This window comes from Nesoenas mayeri (assembly GCF_963082525.1).
Source record: "Nesoenas mayeri genome assembly, chromosome: 21".
NCBI lineage: Eukaryota > Metazoa > Chordata > Aves > Columbiformes > Columbidae > Nesoenas > Nesoenas mayeri.
The window spans coordinates 2,335,807-2,350,227 of record NC_137571.1 but is presented as its reverse complement, the minus strand read 5'-3'; the positions used below and the strand labels follow the sequence as shown (position 1 = coordinate 2,350,227).

Below are 14,421 nucleotides of genomic sequence, written 5' to 3'. Positions count from 1 at the left end.
GGGATGGGCAGTGATGAGGTGGGATGGGATGGAATGAGGTAGGATGGGATGGGATGGGGAGTGATGGGGTGGAATGGGATGGAGTGGGATGGGATGGAATGGGGTGGGATCGTCCCTGTGGGGCTGGTCCTGCTGCTGGGAAGTGGAAACATCCCCTTGGGGAGCAGGAGCCCGTTGGTATTTTCAAGACAGAGGGAAAAACAGGGCTGGGGAGAACAATAGTTTAAGATATTCAGAGCTGGTGAATCAGCCGCGTTGTCTTGGGAGCTGCAGCGGCACTTCAGTGGGAAGCTGCTGGAAATGGGGGGAGGACGAGCCCCCGCACAGGTTGGGCGAAGGGAAACGGCTTAATTGAGAAAAGGGAAATGTCTCATTAACGAGGTTCCGCGCTGGCGTTCTGGGGAGGAGGAGGAGGAACTGGGGTCCTGCGCTGGGTCTGGGGGTCCCCGGGTGGAGGCTCCACAGCCAGACCCATTTCCATCACCCCATCCCGCGCTCCCCGTCCCCATCCGGTGCTGTTCAAAGTGTGCAAAAGGCTTTTAATTTCCAGACAAAAAAAGATAGAAACGTGGGATTTGGGGCTTCGCATCGCGGGGGACGAGCTCTGGTGTCATGAGGCTCTTTCGTCTCTGGGATAAAAGCACTTTGTGTGGCGTTTGATCGATGGGTGGGGTGGGATTTTGGTTGTTCTTTCACATGATGCTTCTTGGGATGCAGATAAACCTGCCTGTGCAGGGGTACCAGGAGGGAGCTGCGTCCTCAAGAGGGTTTGGGGGTACTGAGTGGATTTCTCGGCCGCTTTTTCCTGCCTCAGAGAGGAAATGAGGTTTAATTATCACCCGGTCGCCCGCTGGCAGGGCCGGGTGGTTTTGCCTGGGAAGCAGCTAATTAACCAGCCTGTAATGATGGGCCTGCAAATGGAGGTGAGTTTGGTCATTGCACGTGATGGTCTCACCTCCCTGAGTCCCAGCATTAAAGCTCAAACCAGTATATCCCAGTATAACCAGGTCTGGTGTGAGCACGTTGGCCCTTTTGGGGATGGAAACTGGGTTGAAATGGCATTGTGTGGAGCACTCTGTCCCCTCCCAGAGCCGCTGAGATCCCAGATCATCTCCTTTAATGAGATAAAGATGGAGAAAATGTCTCGCCCGGCTCAGGACACCCCAGGAGCCGGGAAACAGGAGCCCGGGTGACACCAACCCCCCCAGGGCCGGTCCCCAACCTCCCGGCCCAGAAAAACAGCACGAGTTGGGCAGAACTTGTCACTATGAAGGCGGATGGAAATAAAATCATAATTCCTAATAATTATTACTATTCATGGTGTCTTTTTTTCTTTTTCATAGAATCACAGAACCCCAGAATGTGAGGGGTTGAAGGGCCCTGGAAAGCTCACCCAGTGCAATCCCCCCATGGAGCAGGAACACCCAGATGAGGTTACACAGGAAGGTGTCCAGGCGGGTTGGAATGTCTGCACAGAAGGAGACTCCACAACCCCCCTGGGCAGCCTGGGCCAGGCTCTGCCACCCTCACCCCCAACAAGTTGCTTCTCAAATTTAAATGGAACCTCCTGTGTTCCAGTTTGCACCCATTGCCCCTTGTCCTGTCCCTGGTTGTCACCAGCAGAGCCTGGCTCCATCCTCCTGACACTCCCCCTTTCCATATTGATCCCCATGAATGAGTGCCCCCTCAGTGTCCTCTTGTCCAGCTCCAGAGCCCCAGCTCCCTCAGCCTTTCCTCACACGGGAGATGCTCCACTCCCTGCAGCATCTTGGTGGCTGCGCTGGACTCTCTGCAGCAGTTCCCTGTCCTGCTGGAACTGAGGGGCCACAGCTGGACACAAGATTCCAGGTGTGGTCTCCCCAGGGCAGAGCAGAGGGGCAGGAGAACCTCTCTGACCTACTGACCACCCCCTTCTAACCCACCCCAGGTCCCATTGGCTTCCTGGCCACAAGGGCCCAGTGCTGGCTCATGGTCACCCTGCTGTCCCCAGGACCCCCAGGTCCCTTTCCCCTACGCTGCACTCTAATAGGTCATTCCCCAACTTACACTGGAACCTGGATTTTCCATTTTAAATTATTTAAATGATTTTCTATTTTCCATTTTAAACTATGAATTAGGAGTCAATAAGCACTGGAGAGCCCGGCTGCAGCCACATTCCCTCATGTCCACCTGCACCACCGCGCAGTCACCGCCACCCCCAACCTGCGGTGCAGACAAAGGAACAGGCGGCTTCGTAATTAATCACATGCGGAAGAACAAAGCCTGGTACATTAGTATGTTATTTGGCGGATTAATTAAGGAAGAAAACAAACCACATTTTCTGCAGCAGCAAACGTGTTGTTGGGCTGGAAAGGGCTGGGCCGGCGGGGCCCGTTGCTGCGACTTTCGGCTGCTGGTTTGACTGGAGCTGCCGGATTTGGGGTCTGGGTTCGTTTTCTGGTGCCCCCCCAGAAACAAACTCCATCCTGGAAACCTGAATTTCACGGCTCTTTGTGCTTCTGTTCTTTGGGAAATCACAAACCACGAATGGACGCGGCAGAAGCGATAAATGCGCTGAAATCCGAAGTCTCATTAAGCGGGAGCGGAGTTACAGGCTCCAACACCCATTTCTGTTACGTTTTCACTAAATCCTCATTTGCATTTAAATTACAAACGTAATTCGGGCCGGAGTTTGAGCTATTAAAACTGTATCTTGATGACCATCCCGTGCGGTGCAGGGGCCTCTGTACCAGGGTTGGTAAAATACAGGGATTTAGGGCTCCATAAAGGTGAGTTTTTCCCATTACAGATGTACCAACTGCGGAGACGGTTCTTGTCCCATCACCCCCAAGCCCCGGCACAGCACCCTCCTTGTTCTGAGCACCCGGGACTCGGAGCAGAGCTGGAAACTGCTTGCTAGCGCTTATTATAATACATTTATTTTTCAGAAAGTGTGGTTCCTATATGGAAATGCCATTGAAAAGCCCCGAGTCGCGAGGGCCGGGGCTGGAAATCCCGGCTGAAATGTGTTGTGAGGTCCCGGCCGACGCAGGTTCAGACCCGAGTCCCGTCACACGGAGTAGCGGGGGTGGGATGGGGTGGCTGTAATTTCATATGGCTATAGACAGACATATATATACACATAAATATATAAGGGTACAGAGCGCCCTTTGAGCCGCCTCACAGCCCTGTGTGGGCAGTTAAAGCTCCCAGCGGTGCGACCCAGGGTCAGGATCCGACCCCCATTTCCCAGCCCAAACTGGGGGGGCTGGTTCTGGTGGGTGCGGTGTTGGATCAGCCCCCAGCGCCCACCGCGATGTCGGTGGGTGACGCTCCAGGTCCGTGTCACCGAGGGCTCCGTTGCCATCAGCGTCCCCTTTTCCTCAGGAATATTCTATTTCTTTTTAAGTCAGCAAAACCTAAGCTGAGAAAAGCCGCGAATCTCGCCGTGTCCTGCACCCTGAGCTTTGAAGCCTTTAACCCGCTTTAAGGCCATCGCAGGCACGTTTCCAGCAGGAAAAAAGCCCCCACTGGGATGGGAAATGTGGGGTTGAGCTTTGGGGGCGGCCGAGCTGTGTGGGGAGCCCCAAGCCAACCCGCGGCCCCCAGCACTTGCAGCTTGGTGCCCCCCAACACGACGGGGGGTCCCCGAAGGGCAGAGATGCCCCATCCGGATGACGGGAGCTCAGCCCCGCCGTGTCCCCCGTTTCTTCACCATGTTCCCACCACCCGCGGCTGCTGCGGGTGGAAACGGCTCCGCTTCGTGCCTTTGGCAGCCCTGGTGACGAGGTCGGGGCTTCCAGGGGAAACTGAGGCACTGGCTGGGGTGGGTTAAAGAGATCGGTGATGTTGAGTCATCACCACATTTTAGGGGGGGAGAGTGATTCCCCAAATGGAGATATTGAGCCAGAATTCAGCTTCATGCTGAAGTCTGGAGTGAAACCCAATATGTCCTGGTGCACAGCGTTGGACACGCACCCCTGCAGGGACACGCACCCCTGCAGGGACACCCACCACTGCAGGGACACCCGCATCCACAGGGACACCCACGCCCACAGGGACACCCACCCCCACAGGGACACCCACCCCTGCAGGGACACCCACCCCTGCAGGGACACCCACCCCCACAGGGACACCCACCCCTGCAGGGACACGCACCACTGCAGGGACGCCCGCATCCACAGGGACACCCACCCCTGCAGGGACACGCACCACTGCAGGGACACCCGCATCCACAGGGACACCCGCCATTGCCAGGACCTCACCAGGAACCGGCTCCAAACCAGGAGCGTTTCCCAGCACGGCTGCCCAGGGTTGAACCCCAGCTCAGGGGAGGTGAAGAGCCAGAGGTTGGTCTCCGGCTCCTCCCGGACACCTCAGTCTCTCTTCTCATGGTGCTGAAGCTCAAACTCGTGGGATCCTGGGGGGTTTTCCCCCAGTTCCAGTCCTGGAGCTGATGCTGCTTGTCCCCCTGCACCAGATGCTCCGTGCACCCTCCCATGGACAGACGGCCGGCAGGGGACAAAGGGACGGATGCTGAGGAGCCCCGGGCAGGGGCTGGGGGTGTCCGGGCTGATGCAACATCAAGTGAGAAGCTTTTGTCCAAGGAGGAGACGAGGAGGATCAGTCACACACTTGAGCAGCGATTGCTTTGGGATCCAAACGGGCAATTTCACCCTATTTGGTTCCTTTGAGAAAGAAAAGAATCCGCTGGGGCTGCCTGTCAGCTCTGCCTTCCGAGAGGAGAGGCCGCAATTTCCACCGGCTCCGGAGGGCGGTCGGGCTGGGAAGGAGAGGTAATGGCCTTTATTAGGCTAAATTGATGCAACTGGCAAGAGCAGAGACACAAGCCAGGCTCTCCATCCCGCCAGCCCCAGGTGCAGCCGCGCGCTCGCCTGCTTCCTCCAGCTGCATCCATTTGTCCGCTAAATGCTATTACTGCTGCCTCCTCCTCCTCTTCCTCAGCCCATCCACCTCCAGGGCGGCGGGAAGAGGAGAGGAAGGGAAAGTCACAGTTCCTGGGGGGATGCGGGGAGCAGGGGGGACACATCGGTCATCGTTTGGAGATAGATAACGTGGTCCAGGGGTCCTGCGGGATGCGCCGCCCTGGGGCTCAGAGCGACGGATGATCCATGAAATCCCAAATATCTGTCTCTCATGGGCACAGAAATCACTTACACTCCCCTGCTTGGGGAATTAGGGAAGGGTGGTGATACCTAAAGGAGATATGGGCAGTGCTGTTCACCCTTCACCCAGCGGCAGGGGAGGCAGAGCAGGGCTGGTCAGTCCATCCCACTCACTTTAGCGCTGTGGGAAACTCCTCCTGCCCCCACAAATCGCTGCCCTAATGAGCTGTTTTTCTTAGACGTGATGTGTTTGGCGGCAGAGGGGTGAGGAGCCCTGTCACCCCTGTCACCCCATGGGCGCTGGGCTGCAGGAATTTGGCACGGGCAGGTGGACGCGGGGGAGCTCGGGACGTGTCCTGCTCTGTCCTGCCACCCGTCCCCGGCCGTACCCGTGTCCAGGGCTGCCCCGCTGCGGTCAGAGGTCTCAAAATAATGCAGTAATGACATTAACAGCAGAAAATTGTCCTCCGGGGCCTGTCCTGGTTCGAAGGACTGCAGTGAAATTCTTTCTCCGGGTTTGAGGCTGTTTGATAATGCTGTCTCTGGAGCTGCATTGTTTTCTATTCCCATCTCTGGCGGTTTTTTGGACACAGCTCAGGGGGGATGGACCGAGGCCCCAAGATGTGGCATCACCCCCAGCACAGTCCCCTCCTGCCACCAGAGCGTTTCCACCTCGGTCCATACAGCACATGGTCATTACATCGCGGTGTCCCCGGATGATTTGACTTTGCCGATAGCCACATGCTGGAGGTGACAGCCCTTGCTGGGTATTTGGGGCTGTCCCCAGCCACAGCGGGACCAGCAGCAGAGCAGCTCTGCCCACTTTGCCTCTTGTTTTCGTAGAATCATTTTGGTTGGAAGAGGAACCTCAGGATCATGGAGTCCAACCATTAACCCACCCCTGTCCCTGCCCCGTGTCCTGAGAACCTCATGTCCGTCTGTCCAACCCTCCAGGGCTGGTGACTCCAGCACTGCCCTGGGCAGCCTGTTCCAATGCCCCACAGCCCTTTGGGGAAGAAATTGTTCCTAAATCCAACCTCAGCCTCCCCTGGTTTTGGTCCCTAGGTTTTGGTCCCTAGGTTTTGGTCCCTCGGTTGCTGGGTGAGTCCTGGTTCCCCCATCCCTGCTTCTCCAGGATGTAAAAAACCTCATTGCAGTCACTTGCTGTCAGTCTGAGCAGAAACCCAGTGGCGTTATCGGCAGTTGCCGCTCTGTTAGAGCTCCGTGGTGGTGACCTGGGTGACCTCCGAGGGCAGGTCGTCCCCGCCGCGGCCCCGGCAGCCCCGCTGGAGGCTGCCCACGTCTAGTCATGCCGGCTTGTTGCGTGTTTCGGAAGGGGTGCAGGTGGAGACGTGCTCCCGGGTGGCGTTCCTGGCGCGGGAGAAGCTGGTTTGGTCCACACGGGCTCGGAAGGGCAGGCAGAACTCTCGGAAACACCTCTTGAAGTTTTCATCCAGGAAAGCGTAAAGGACGGGGTTGAGGCTGCTGTTGGTGTAACCCAGGGCGATGCAGAAGTGGAGGCTGGCCACCACGTAGGGGTTCTTCTTATCTATGTCCACCAGTGTCCAGACGATGACGAAGATGTGAATGGGCGTCCAACAGATGATGAAGGCTGCCACCACCACCAGCACCATGCGCGTGATGCGGCGCAGGTTGCGATCTTTCTCCTTGGAGCCCGAGAGGAGCCGGACGCTCTTCAGGCGAAGGATCATCAGCCCGTAGCAGATGGTGATGACCAAGATGGGGACCATGAAGGCGAAGATGAAGACGCAGATCTTGGTGACGGTGTCCCAGTATATGGGGGGATCAGGAAACTGGAGCGTGCACAGCACCTTCCCGTCTGTGGGAGACATCAAAGAGGGAGAGGTGGAGTGTCTGTGAGAATGTCACCTGCGTCATCATGGCTGGACACGTCCCTCCTTGCTAAAAACACAAGGAGAGGCATGGCCACCTGCCGGCACCTCGCTGCAATTTCCCAGTTGTGCCACCAACCCCCTGCCCTTGGGGTGATGAGGGGATGTCGTGGGTGGGGTGACCCAAGGACTTGTTCCCTGCAAAGCCACCTGGGCCATCCCCACGCTGTCCCCATGGTGGACACGTCCCTGTGTCACCTTCCACTGAGACCTGTCCACTTCCCCAGGATGCCCAGAGCTCTCTCAACAGCCAAGGGTCCTGGTGTCCTCCCACGGGAGCTGCAGATCTCAGTGTGGGACAGCTGGGGACTTTGTAATTAGGAGCAGTTTTAGGCACCCAATTCGCACCCCAGGAGCTGGGGAGACACGTTGGCTGGACTGGAGATGGGGAACGGGGAGGACAAGTTCTGAAACAGTTTCCAACCACTGCAGCCAAGGTAGAAAATAACACGGTGATGATTTTTCCATGGCAGGGGATGCTTGTGGTCCCATGGAGAGACCACAGAATCATTTTGGTTGGAAAAGACCCTCAAGATCATTGAGTCCAACCATTTCCTACCCCTGTCCCTGCTCCATGTCCTGAGAACCTCATGTCCGTCCGTCCAGCCCTCCAGGGCTGGTGACTCCAGCACTGCCCTGGGCAGCCTGTTCCAATGCCCCACAGCCCTTTGGGGAAGAAATTGTTCCCAAATCCAACCTCAACCTCCCCTGTTGCAACTGAGCTCAAATCTGCTCCAGGACCAGATGGTTTGGGTTTGCCAGGTCACCCCTGGGATGAACAGATGGGACAGGAGGGGACCTTTCCCCAAAAGCCACTTGCCTTTTGACTTGGTGACCGCCATGGTCATGATGGGCACCCCAATGAGAGAGGAGAGCACCCAGATACACACATTGATGATCTTGGCCTTGGCCGGTGTGCGAAAGTCCAAGGCCTTAACCGGGTGGCAGACGGCGATGTAGCGGTCCACGCTCATCATGGTGAGGGTGAAGATACTGGTGAACATGTTGTAGTAGTCAATGGAGAGCACAACTTTGCAGAGCAGCTCCCCGAAGGGCCAGGTCTCCATCAGGTACTTGGCGCTCTGGAAGGGCAACGTGCTGGTGGCCAACGCGTCTGCCAGGGCCAGGTTGAAGATGTAGATGTTGGTGGCCGTCTTCATCTTGGTGTACCTGGGGTTTGGCAGAGAAGGGAACCATTACAGGTGGTCATGCCCAGGCCTCAAGTTGCACCAGGAGAGGTTTAGATTGGATATTGGGAATAATTTCCTCCTGGAAAGGGTTGTTGGGCACCGGAACAGGCTGCCCAGGGCGTTCCCTTCTCGTTGGCCTTGACCTCGAACAGCAGCCGCTTGCCCAAGGGGGCAAAGAGATGAGTTGAACTTTTTTTAATTCTAAATACAGCATAAAAAACGTCTTTCCCTTGAAAAGCCCTTTTCAATTCTGTTTAGTGTTATTTTCCAAGCTCTTTTTGCCAATGCATCTCTTAGAAAAGTTTCATTCCAGGTTAAACAAAAAAGCTGAGAATTCATGTTATTATCGGGTTTTGGCTCACCTAGATTAAAAAAACAATAATTTCAGGTAGACTTACACTTCTTTGGTCTTTGATCTCTGCTTTGTTTTGAGCAAAGTGGAAAAAATCCGTTATTCATGCCGTGCTCTGCCAGATGTGCTCGGCCGTGCTGGGTAAGCGCTTCCCAGCCTCCGCCAGATGTGCCCAGGGCGGTGGGATGGGGGGGACACGGGGCTGTAACCCTGGGCAGGACGGGGCTGTGCTGGGGAGGGCAAAGCAGTGATGGGGGTGACGGGGATGATGGAGATGACAATTTAGTCCCTGGAGTTAAATTAGGAGGCTTTGGGTTGGGGTTTTGGTTCAGGATTCAGCCCCCTCCAGCACCGAGCTCGGGGTCAAACCCACCGGGGGTCCATCCTGCTGACCCCCCAAAGCTGTAATGAAGCCGGTGCCCCAGGAACGAGGTTCATCCCCTGCAGCAAAGCGAACTGGCCGCTTCTGCTGATGGAGCTCCCCAGGCCGCCAAACAATTAAGCGAGTGCCTCGCAATTAAGCGAGTGCCTTGACTGGGAAGTTATGCACTTGAACGAAACAATCTGGAAGGTGCTGAGAGAGAGATGGGGCTGGAGGGGATGGACTCCCAGGACCCTTCGCGCTCCAAACCTCTCAGTAAATAAGTGCAAGAAAACCGCTTGCAAAGGTCTCGGAGCTGCTAAAAGCCACTGCCTTAAAGAGCCCGGCTTAACAAATCCCAGGCCCAGGCCAGGGGTGCCCTTGCAGGCAGTGCAGGAGCCGGCGGGGCCGATGGGCTCTGCGGTGACGGTGACGTGGGCGCTCGCACGCCAGAGCTCGCAGCTGCAGATCGCTGCCGGGGGGGGTTTAAAAGCGCCTGACAATGCGGCGGTAATTGCAGCGCCGGTCGCTGTCGGGGGGTGCTGGGGGATGCTGAGCTCCCTCCGGGGGTGCGGATGTGTTCTGGCTGCTCCAGGGAAGGGGTGATTTGGGTTCGGGCTGTGCTGGGTGCTCTGGGGTGCCAGTGCCCGTTTGGGGAGCTCGGCTGGGGACATGGAGCAGTGTCCTGCATGTACCTGCTCCCTGGCACGTACGGAATCTGCAGCATCCTCAGCACTGTGTCCCCAGGGACCCCGAGGTCCCTGCACCCCACAGGATGCGCTCCAGCCCTGCTCACATGGGCTGCGAGGGAATCGAGAGGTGACATCAGGAGATGTCCCCAGGGCCACAACCAGCTCCCCATCAGCCAGGTCTGAACCCGGACAGATCCCATTTCACAGCCTCATCGTGTGCAGACACAGGTTTTCCCCAGTGGAGCCTAACTAGTCCTGACCTAAATGCTGCTGACATGGAGCAACTGTGCCGCTGAACCCCGGGGAAGCTCCAGGTGGGCTCAGCCGTGCAAAGGACCCTGTGCTGGGCTCCGTGCCTGTCCACAGCACCGCCATCCAGACGCTCAGAGGACAGTCATTATTCATTCCTGAGAGATGTGTTTAATTCCAGCATCAGCTGGTAGGTGGGAAGAAGGGGTTAGAAACCACGGGGATGGGCTCTGGGCGCTGTAGAGCCCGGCTTCCTGAAGCCTGGGTAACATCAGCTTACCGAGCGAGTGAAATGGGGAGGATGCTGTTTGTACATTAACGTTGTCTCTTTACAGCGCCTTCCCTCCTCTCAAGAGCAGATCCAGTTGGGGGGGGGTCTAATAACCCTCATCCTTCACCGTGACACTGTGCGTGGTGTTACGTCTCCCCAACCTTAATTTGCTTCTTCAGTCCAGGGCTGATTTTTTTAAGCTGCCTCGAGTCAATGAGAAAAACCCCATCTGGTGTGGAGTAGGGTCAGTGAGTGGCACCTCTGTCCCGCTGCCCCTCCGCCCACCCTCTGGAGTGTGAAAACACACCGCAGAGCTCCCCAAAAGAGCGGGGAGCCGGGCGCCAGGGGCCGGGCAGCTCGGCACGGCTGGCGGGCACGTTTCGGGCTGGGTTCCTTCCCCTCGGTGAGTCACCGCGTTCGTTCCGTGCGCAGGCAGCGCAGCGCCGGGCTGACCTCCCGTAACGATCGGAACGGGCTGGAAGCGCTGGGGGGAGAAGGACTGGAAATGGTTAAAAATAAGGAGTCCAGGGGTTTGCCTAAATTCAGTTACAGTCTGGGGTTTTTGCCCTGGCTGGGGTTTCAGCAGCCCCTGGGGTGATGGGAATTGGGATTAGCCCCATGAATCCCATCGTCCCCCCAGGACAAGCCCTTGGGAGGGGGTGTGTAGAGGAGGAGGGACAGAGACCTTGGCTCCCTCCTGCCGGGCTGGAGCTGGCGAAGCCTCTGCCCCGTCACTGACAGTGGTGTGACAGTGACCACGGCTCCCGTCCCCACTGCCAGCGGGGCCTGGGGACCATGGAGTGCTCTGGCGGGGGTCCTGTGGTCTGCAGGACTTGGCTTTTTTTGTCCCATATAAACTGAACCTTGGCCACATTAACCCATTTTACCCAGAAAGGATCAACCAACATCTCGGACAAAGAGGTTGTTGGTACAGGCAAGAAATTTTACACCCTGGCAGAAACGCTGGGATGGATACAGCAGCATCTCACCGTGCCCCCATCTACCGAAAACGGGGGCAGTGGGGTCCCGGTGCGTATCCTGCGGTGCAGAGACCCAGCAGACCCCTCCCTGCCCAGGGAAACCCTCGGCAGAGGTGCCTCTGCCCCCACAGCGGCTGGACAGAGCCAGAGCGGGGTCCAGGGTAGACACGAGTGGGTCTCTCTGCCGAGGGGGCGGCAGGGACAGCTCGGCCGTGGTGCGAGCTGGGGCTGGGCGATGCGGCCCCAGCTCTTTGTTAGAGAAACGCAGGAGCCGGCGGCTGCGGGAGCCGCTGACGGCACCAACAGGAGCTCGTGGCAGAGCCGGGAATGGGCTGGGATGGGCGATTCACACTCTGAGCATCTCGTGTCCCAGTGATGGATCGGGGTAGGTACCAGTGGGAGGCCCCCAGCCCCCCTCCCCCGGCTGGGGAGTGTGTGGGGGGGCACTCAGGAGCTTCCCTGTGAACAGGGCAGCACTTAGCAGGGACATTTGTGTGCTGGAAATAAATAGGGAAATAGATCCCCCCAGCTTGTCACCTCTGAAACTGTGGTGTGACCAGTGAGGCCAAGGTACACGTGGCCATTGGGGTTGTGCTGTGTCCCCCAGCTTACCCCCCGGACTGGCTCCCACGCAGCCCTCGTGCTGCTCTGTGCACACACCGTCTTTGCTTTTTCCTCTTGCACAGCATATGGATGTTCCCAATGTGTGCTCGCGCACACACTGTTCACACGTGTCACACCTGTCGGGTTCACTCATCTCAGTGCTACCTGTGCTCACAAGTGCTGGTGCACACCCAGCCTTGCTCCTGCTGCTGGTGCACACCCGGCGCACACTCACCTCTGCCGTTCTCTCGCACACGGCACATGTTTTGTCCTGGTGCACACGCTCTCTCCTGCTGCTGTCTTGAACATTGGACACACTCAGTGCCAGTGCACACTCACTCACTCATGCTGCTGTCTCACACGCGGTGCACGCTCACACCCCGTGCACGCTCACTTTTTCTGCTGTCTCACCCCTGGCGCACACCCAGGTCGGGGTCATGCTCACTTCTGCTGCCATCTCAAACCTTGCACATGGTCCACGCTCACCCCTGGTGCACACTGGCTCTGGCTACCATCTCATACATGATGCACACTCACCCCACGGACGCTCCACTTTCACACCCCCATCCCCTTTTCACGCCCTCCCCGACACCCAGGCCGGCGTGGGGTGCCGCCGGAGCGCCCCGCTCTCACCTGACGATGCCGTACATGACCAGGACGTTTCCCAGCAGCCCCACCACGCACACCACGGAGTAGAGCGCGGTGATGACGATGGCGATGAGGATGGACGTGGCGTTCTTGCCCCACGGTGGCCCCGTCTCGTTGGCCTCATGGCCGGGCAGGGGGGCCCAGGCGGTGCCATTGCCCCAGGCGGTGCCGGCAGCCGTGGGCAGCGCCGTGGGCAGCTCCGTGGGCATCTCCGTGGGCAGCTCCATGGCCCGTGGGCGGCCGCGGCCCCGCAGTGGCGGCCGAGCTCATCCGAGGGTCGCGGGTTCGCGCCCCGCTCCCAGCAAGAGCCGCCGCCTCCCGCACCCGCCCGCCGGCCGGGGACGCTTTATAAACCCGGCGTGTCCCCCGAGCCACGTGGGGCCGGGGGCGGCTCTGCCCGCCCGCCTGCCCCCTCCCCTGCCCGCTCCCACCTCCCGTCCGCAGCTCCCTGCCTGCTTCCCCCGCCGTCCTCCCCCTGCTCCCTGTCTGTCCTCCCGCTCCCCGCCTTCCTCCCCCGGCTCCGTGCTCGCCTTCCTCCCCGCGACAGGTCCTTGTCACCCCCTCCGGTGTCCGCCTCCTCCCATCCCTGCCTGCCTTCCCGTTCCTGCCTTTCTCCCGCCCGGGTCCCTACCTGCGTGTCTTCCCCCGTGTCGCTGTCACCTCCCCGTCCCTGCCTATCCCCCCACTTCGATCCTGCCTTCCCAGCCGCTGCCTGACATCCACCCCCCGGGTCCCTGCCTGCATCCCCCCCATCCCTGCCTGCCCCAATCCCGGTCTGTCCCCCCCATCCCTGCCTGCCCCAATCCCGGTCTGTCCCCCCCCATCCCTGCCTGCCCCAATCTCGGTCTGTCCCCCCCCATCCCTGCCTGCCCCAATCCCGGTCTGTCCCCCCCATCCCTGCCTACCCCAATCCCGGTCTGTCCCCCCCCATCCCTGCCTGCCTCCCTCCCTCTGAGCCGGCGACGGCTGCGGGGGCGGCCTCGAGCATCCCGGGGGGGCCCGGGCGTGAGGGGGTGCGATGTATCTCGGCGTTATGGCTGTTTCAGGTTGTCTTTGTCTGGAAGAAGGAAGAGGAGACAAACAGCCCCCTTGTCCCCAAAGCAAAGCCGGGGTGTCTTCTATTCCCCCACCGACCTGCCCCTCTTCTCCCTCTCGTTCTCGTCCCCCCATATACTGTGGGGTGTGATGTTTGGGGGGTGCTGGATGGATTTGGGGGACGCTGAGGAGGTTTGGGGGGATGTTACAGGGGGATTTGGGAAGGATGCTGTGAGGTGGGGGCTGGGGGGAAGGTTCGGTGGGGTGGGGGGGGTTGTTGAAGAAGGACTTGGAGAGCAATGCTGGGGGGCTCAGGAGGGGTGCTGGGGGGATAAGGAGTGATGCTGCTGCAGGGGGATTTAGGGGGATGCTGCAGGGTGGGGGTGCAAACACGGACCCCTCAGCACCCCCTCCTCAGCAGAGCTGGGTTTATGGGTTGCCATCCCCCTTGTCTTCTTTGGGCAATCCCTCAGCAGGTGTCCCCTGTTCATGGTTCGCAAAGCAGAGAGGCAGGAGTCTTATTTCTCCTGGAAACCCAGCAGATGTGGGGTTTGGGGACATGGGTTTCAGGTGCCACTATCGCCTTTTCACTTTGGGGAGGGTTCATTCCTTGTTGTTCGCTGGGACAGCACTGCCTCGGCCAGGGAGGAGGATTTGCTGCAATTTGGGGTGATTTTGGCCCAGGAGGGACAGGGCAGGGGACACAGGACGTGGAGGAAGGGCTGGCAGCTGGTTCAACCCTGGAGATGGGGTGTTCAGGCTGTGTAGCACTTTGCCAGCATCAAACTCCTGCGGTGTCAAAACATCCAGATATTTATTTCATCAAGAGCCTCATCAAACTGCCGAGGAGGGAATTAACAGCTTTTCATTCATCCCGTGGCTGAGATGCTAAACAGCTCCTGGGCCACTGACCGAGGAGGCAGCAATGATGAACGGTTGGTTTTTGCCATCATGGAGTGAGGGTTTTGGTGGGATGGGGTGGGGTGGAGTGGGGTGGGATGGGATGTGGTGGGATGCGGCGG

General features: G+C 58.6%; 1 protein-coding gene across 1 annotated transcript; it reads right to left on the bottom strand.

Annotated features, from left to right (window-relative positions):
• Window positions 1-6,412: 6,412 nt before the first annotated feature.
• OPRD1 (opioid receptor delta 1) lies at window positions 6,413-12,591 on the bottom strand (the record flags this gene model as incomplete). The annotated part of the gene is made up of 3 exons (XM_080357766.1): window positions 6,413-6,945; window positions 7,839-8,188; window positions 12,350-12,591. The coding sequence occupies 3 exons, from the start codon at window positions 12,589-12,591 to the stop codon at window positions 6,413-6,415; spliced, it is 1,125 nt and encodes a 374-aa protein (XP_080213892.1).
• Between the last annotated feature and the right edge of the window lie 1,830 nt (window positions 12,592-14,421).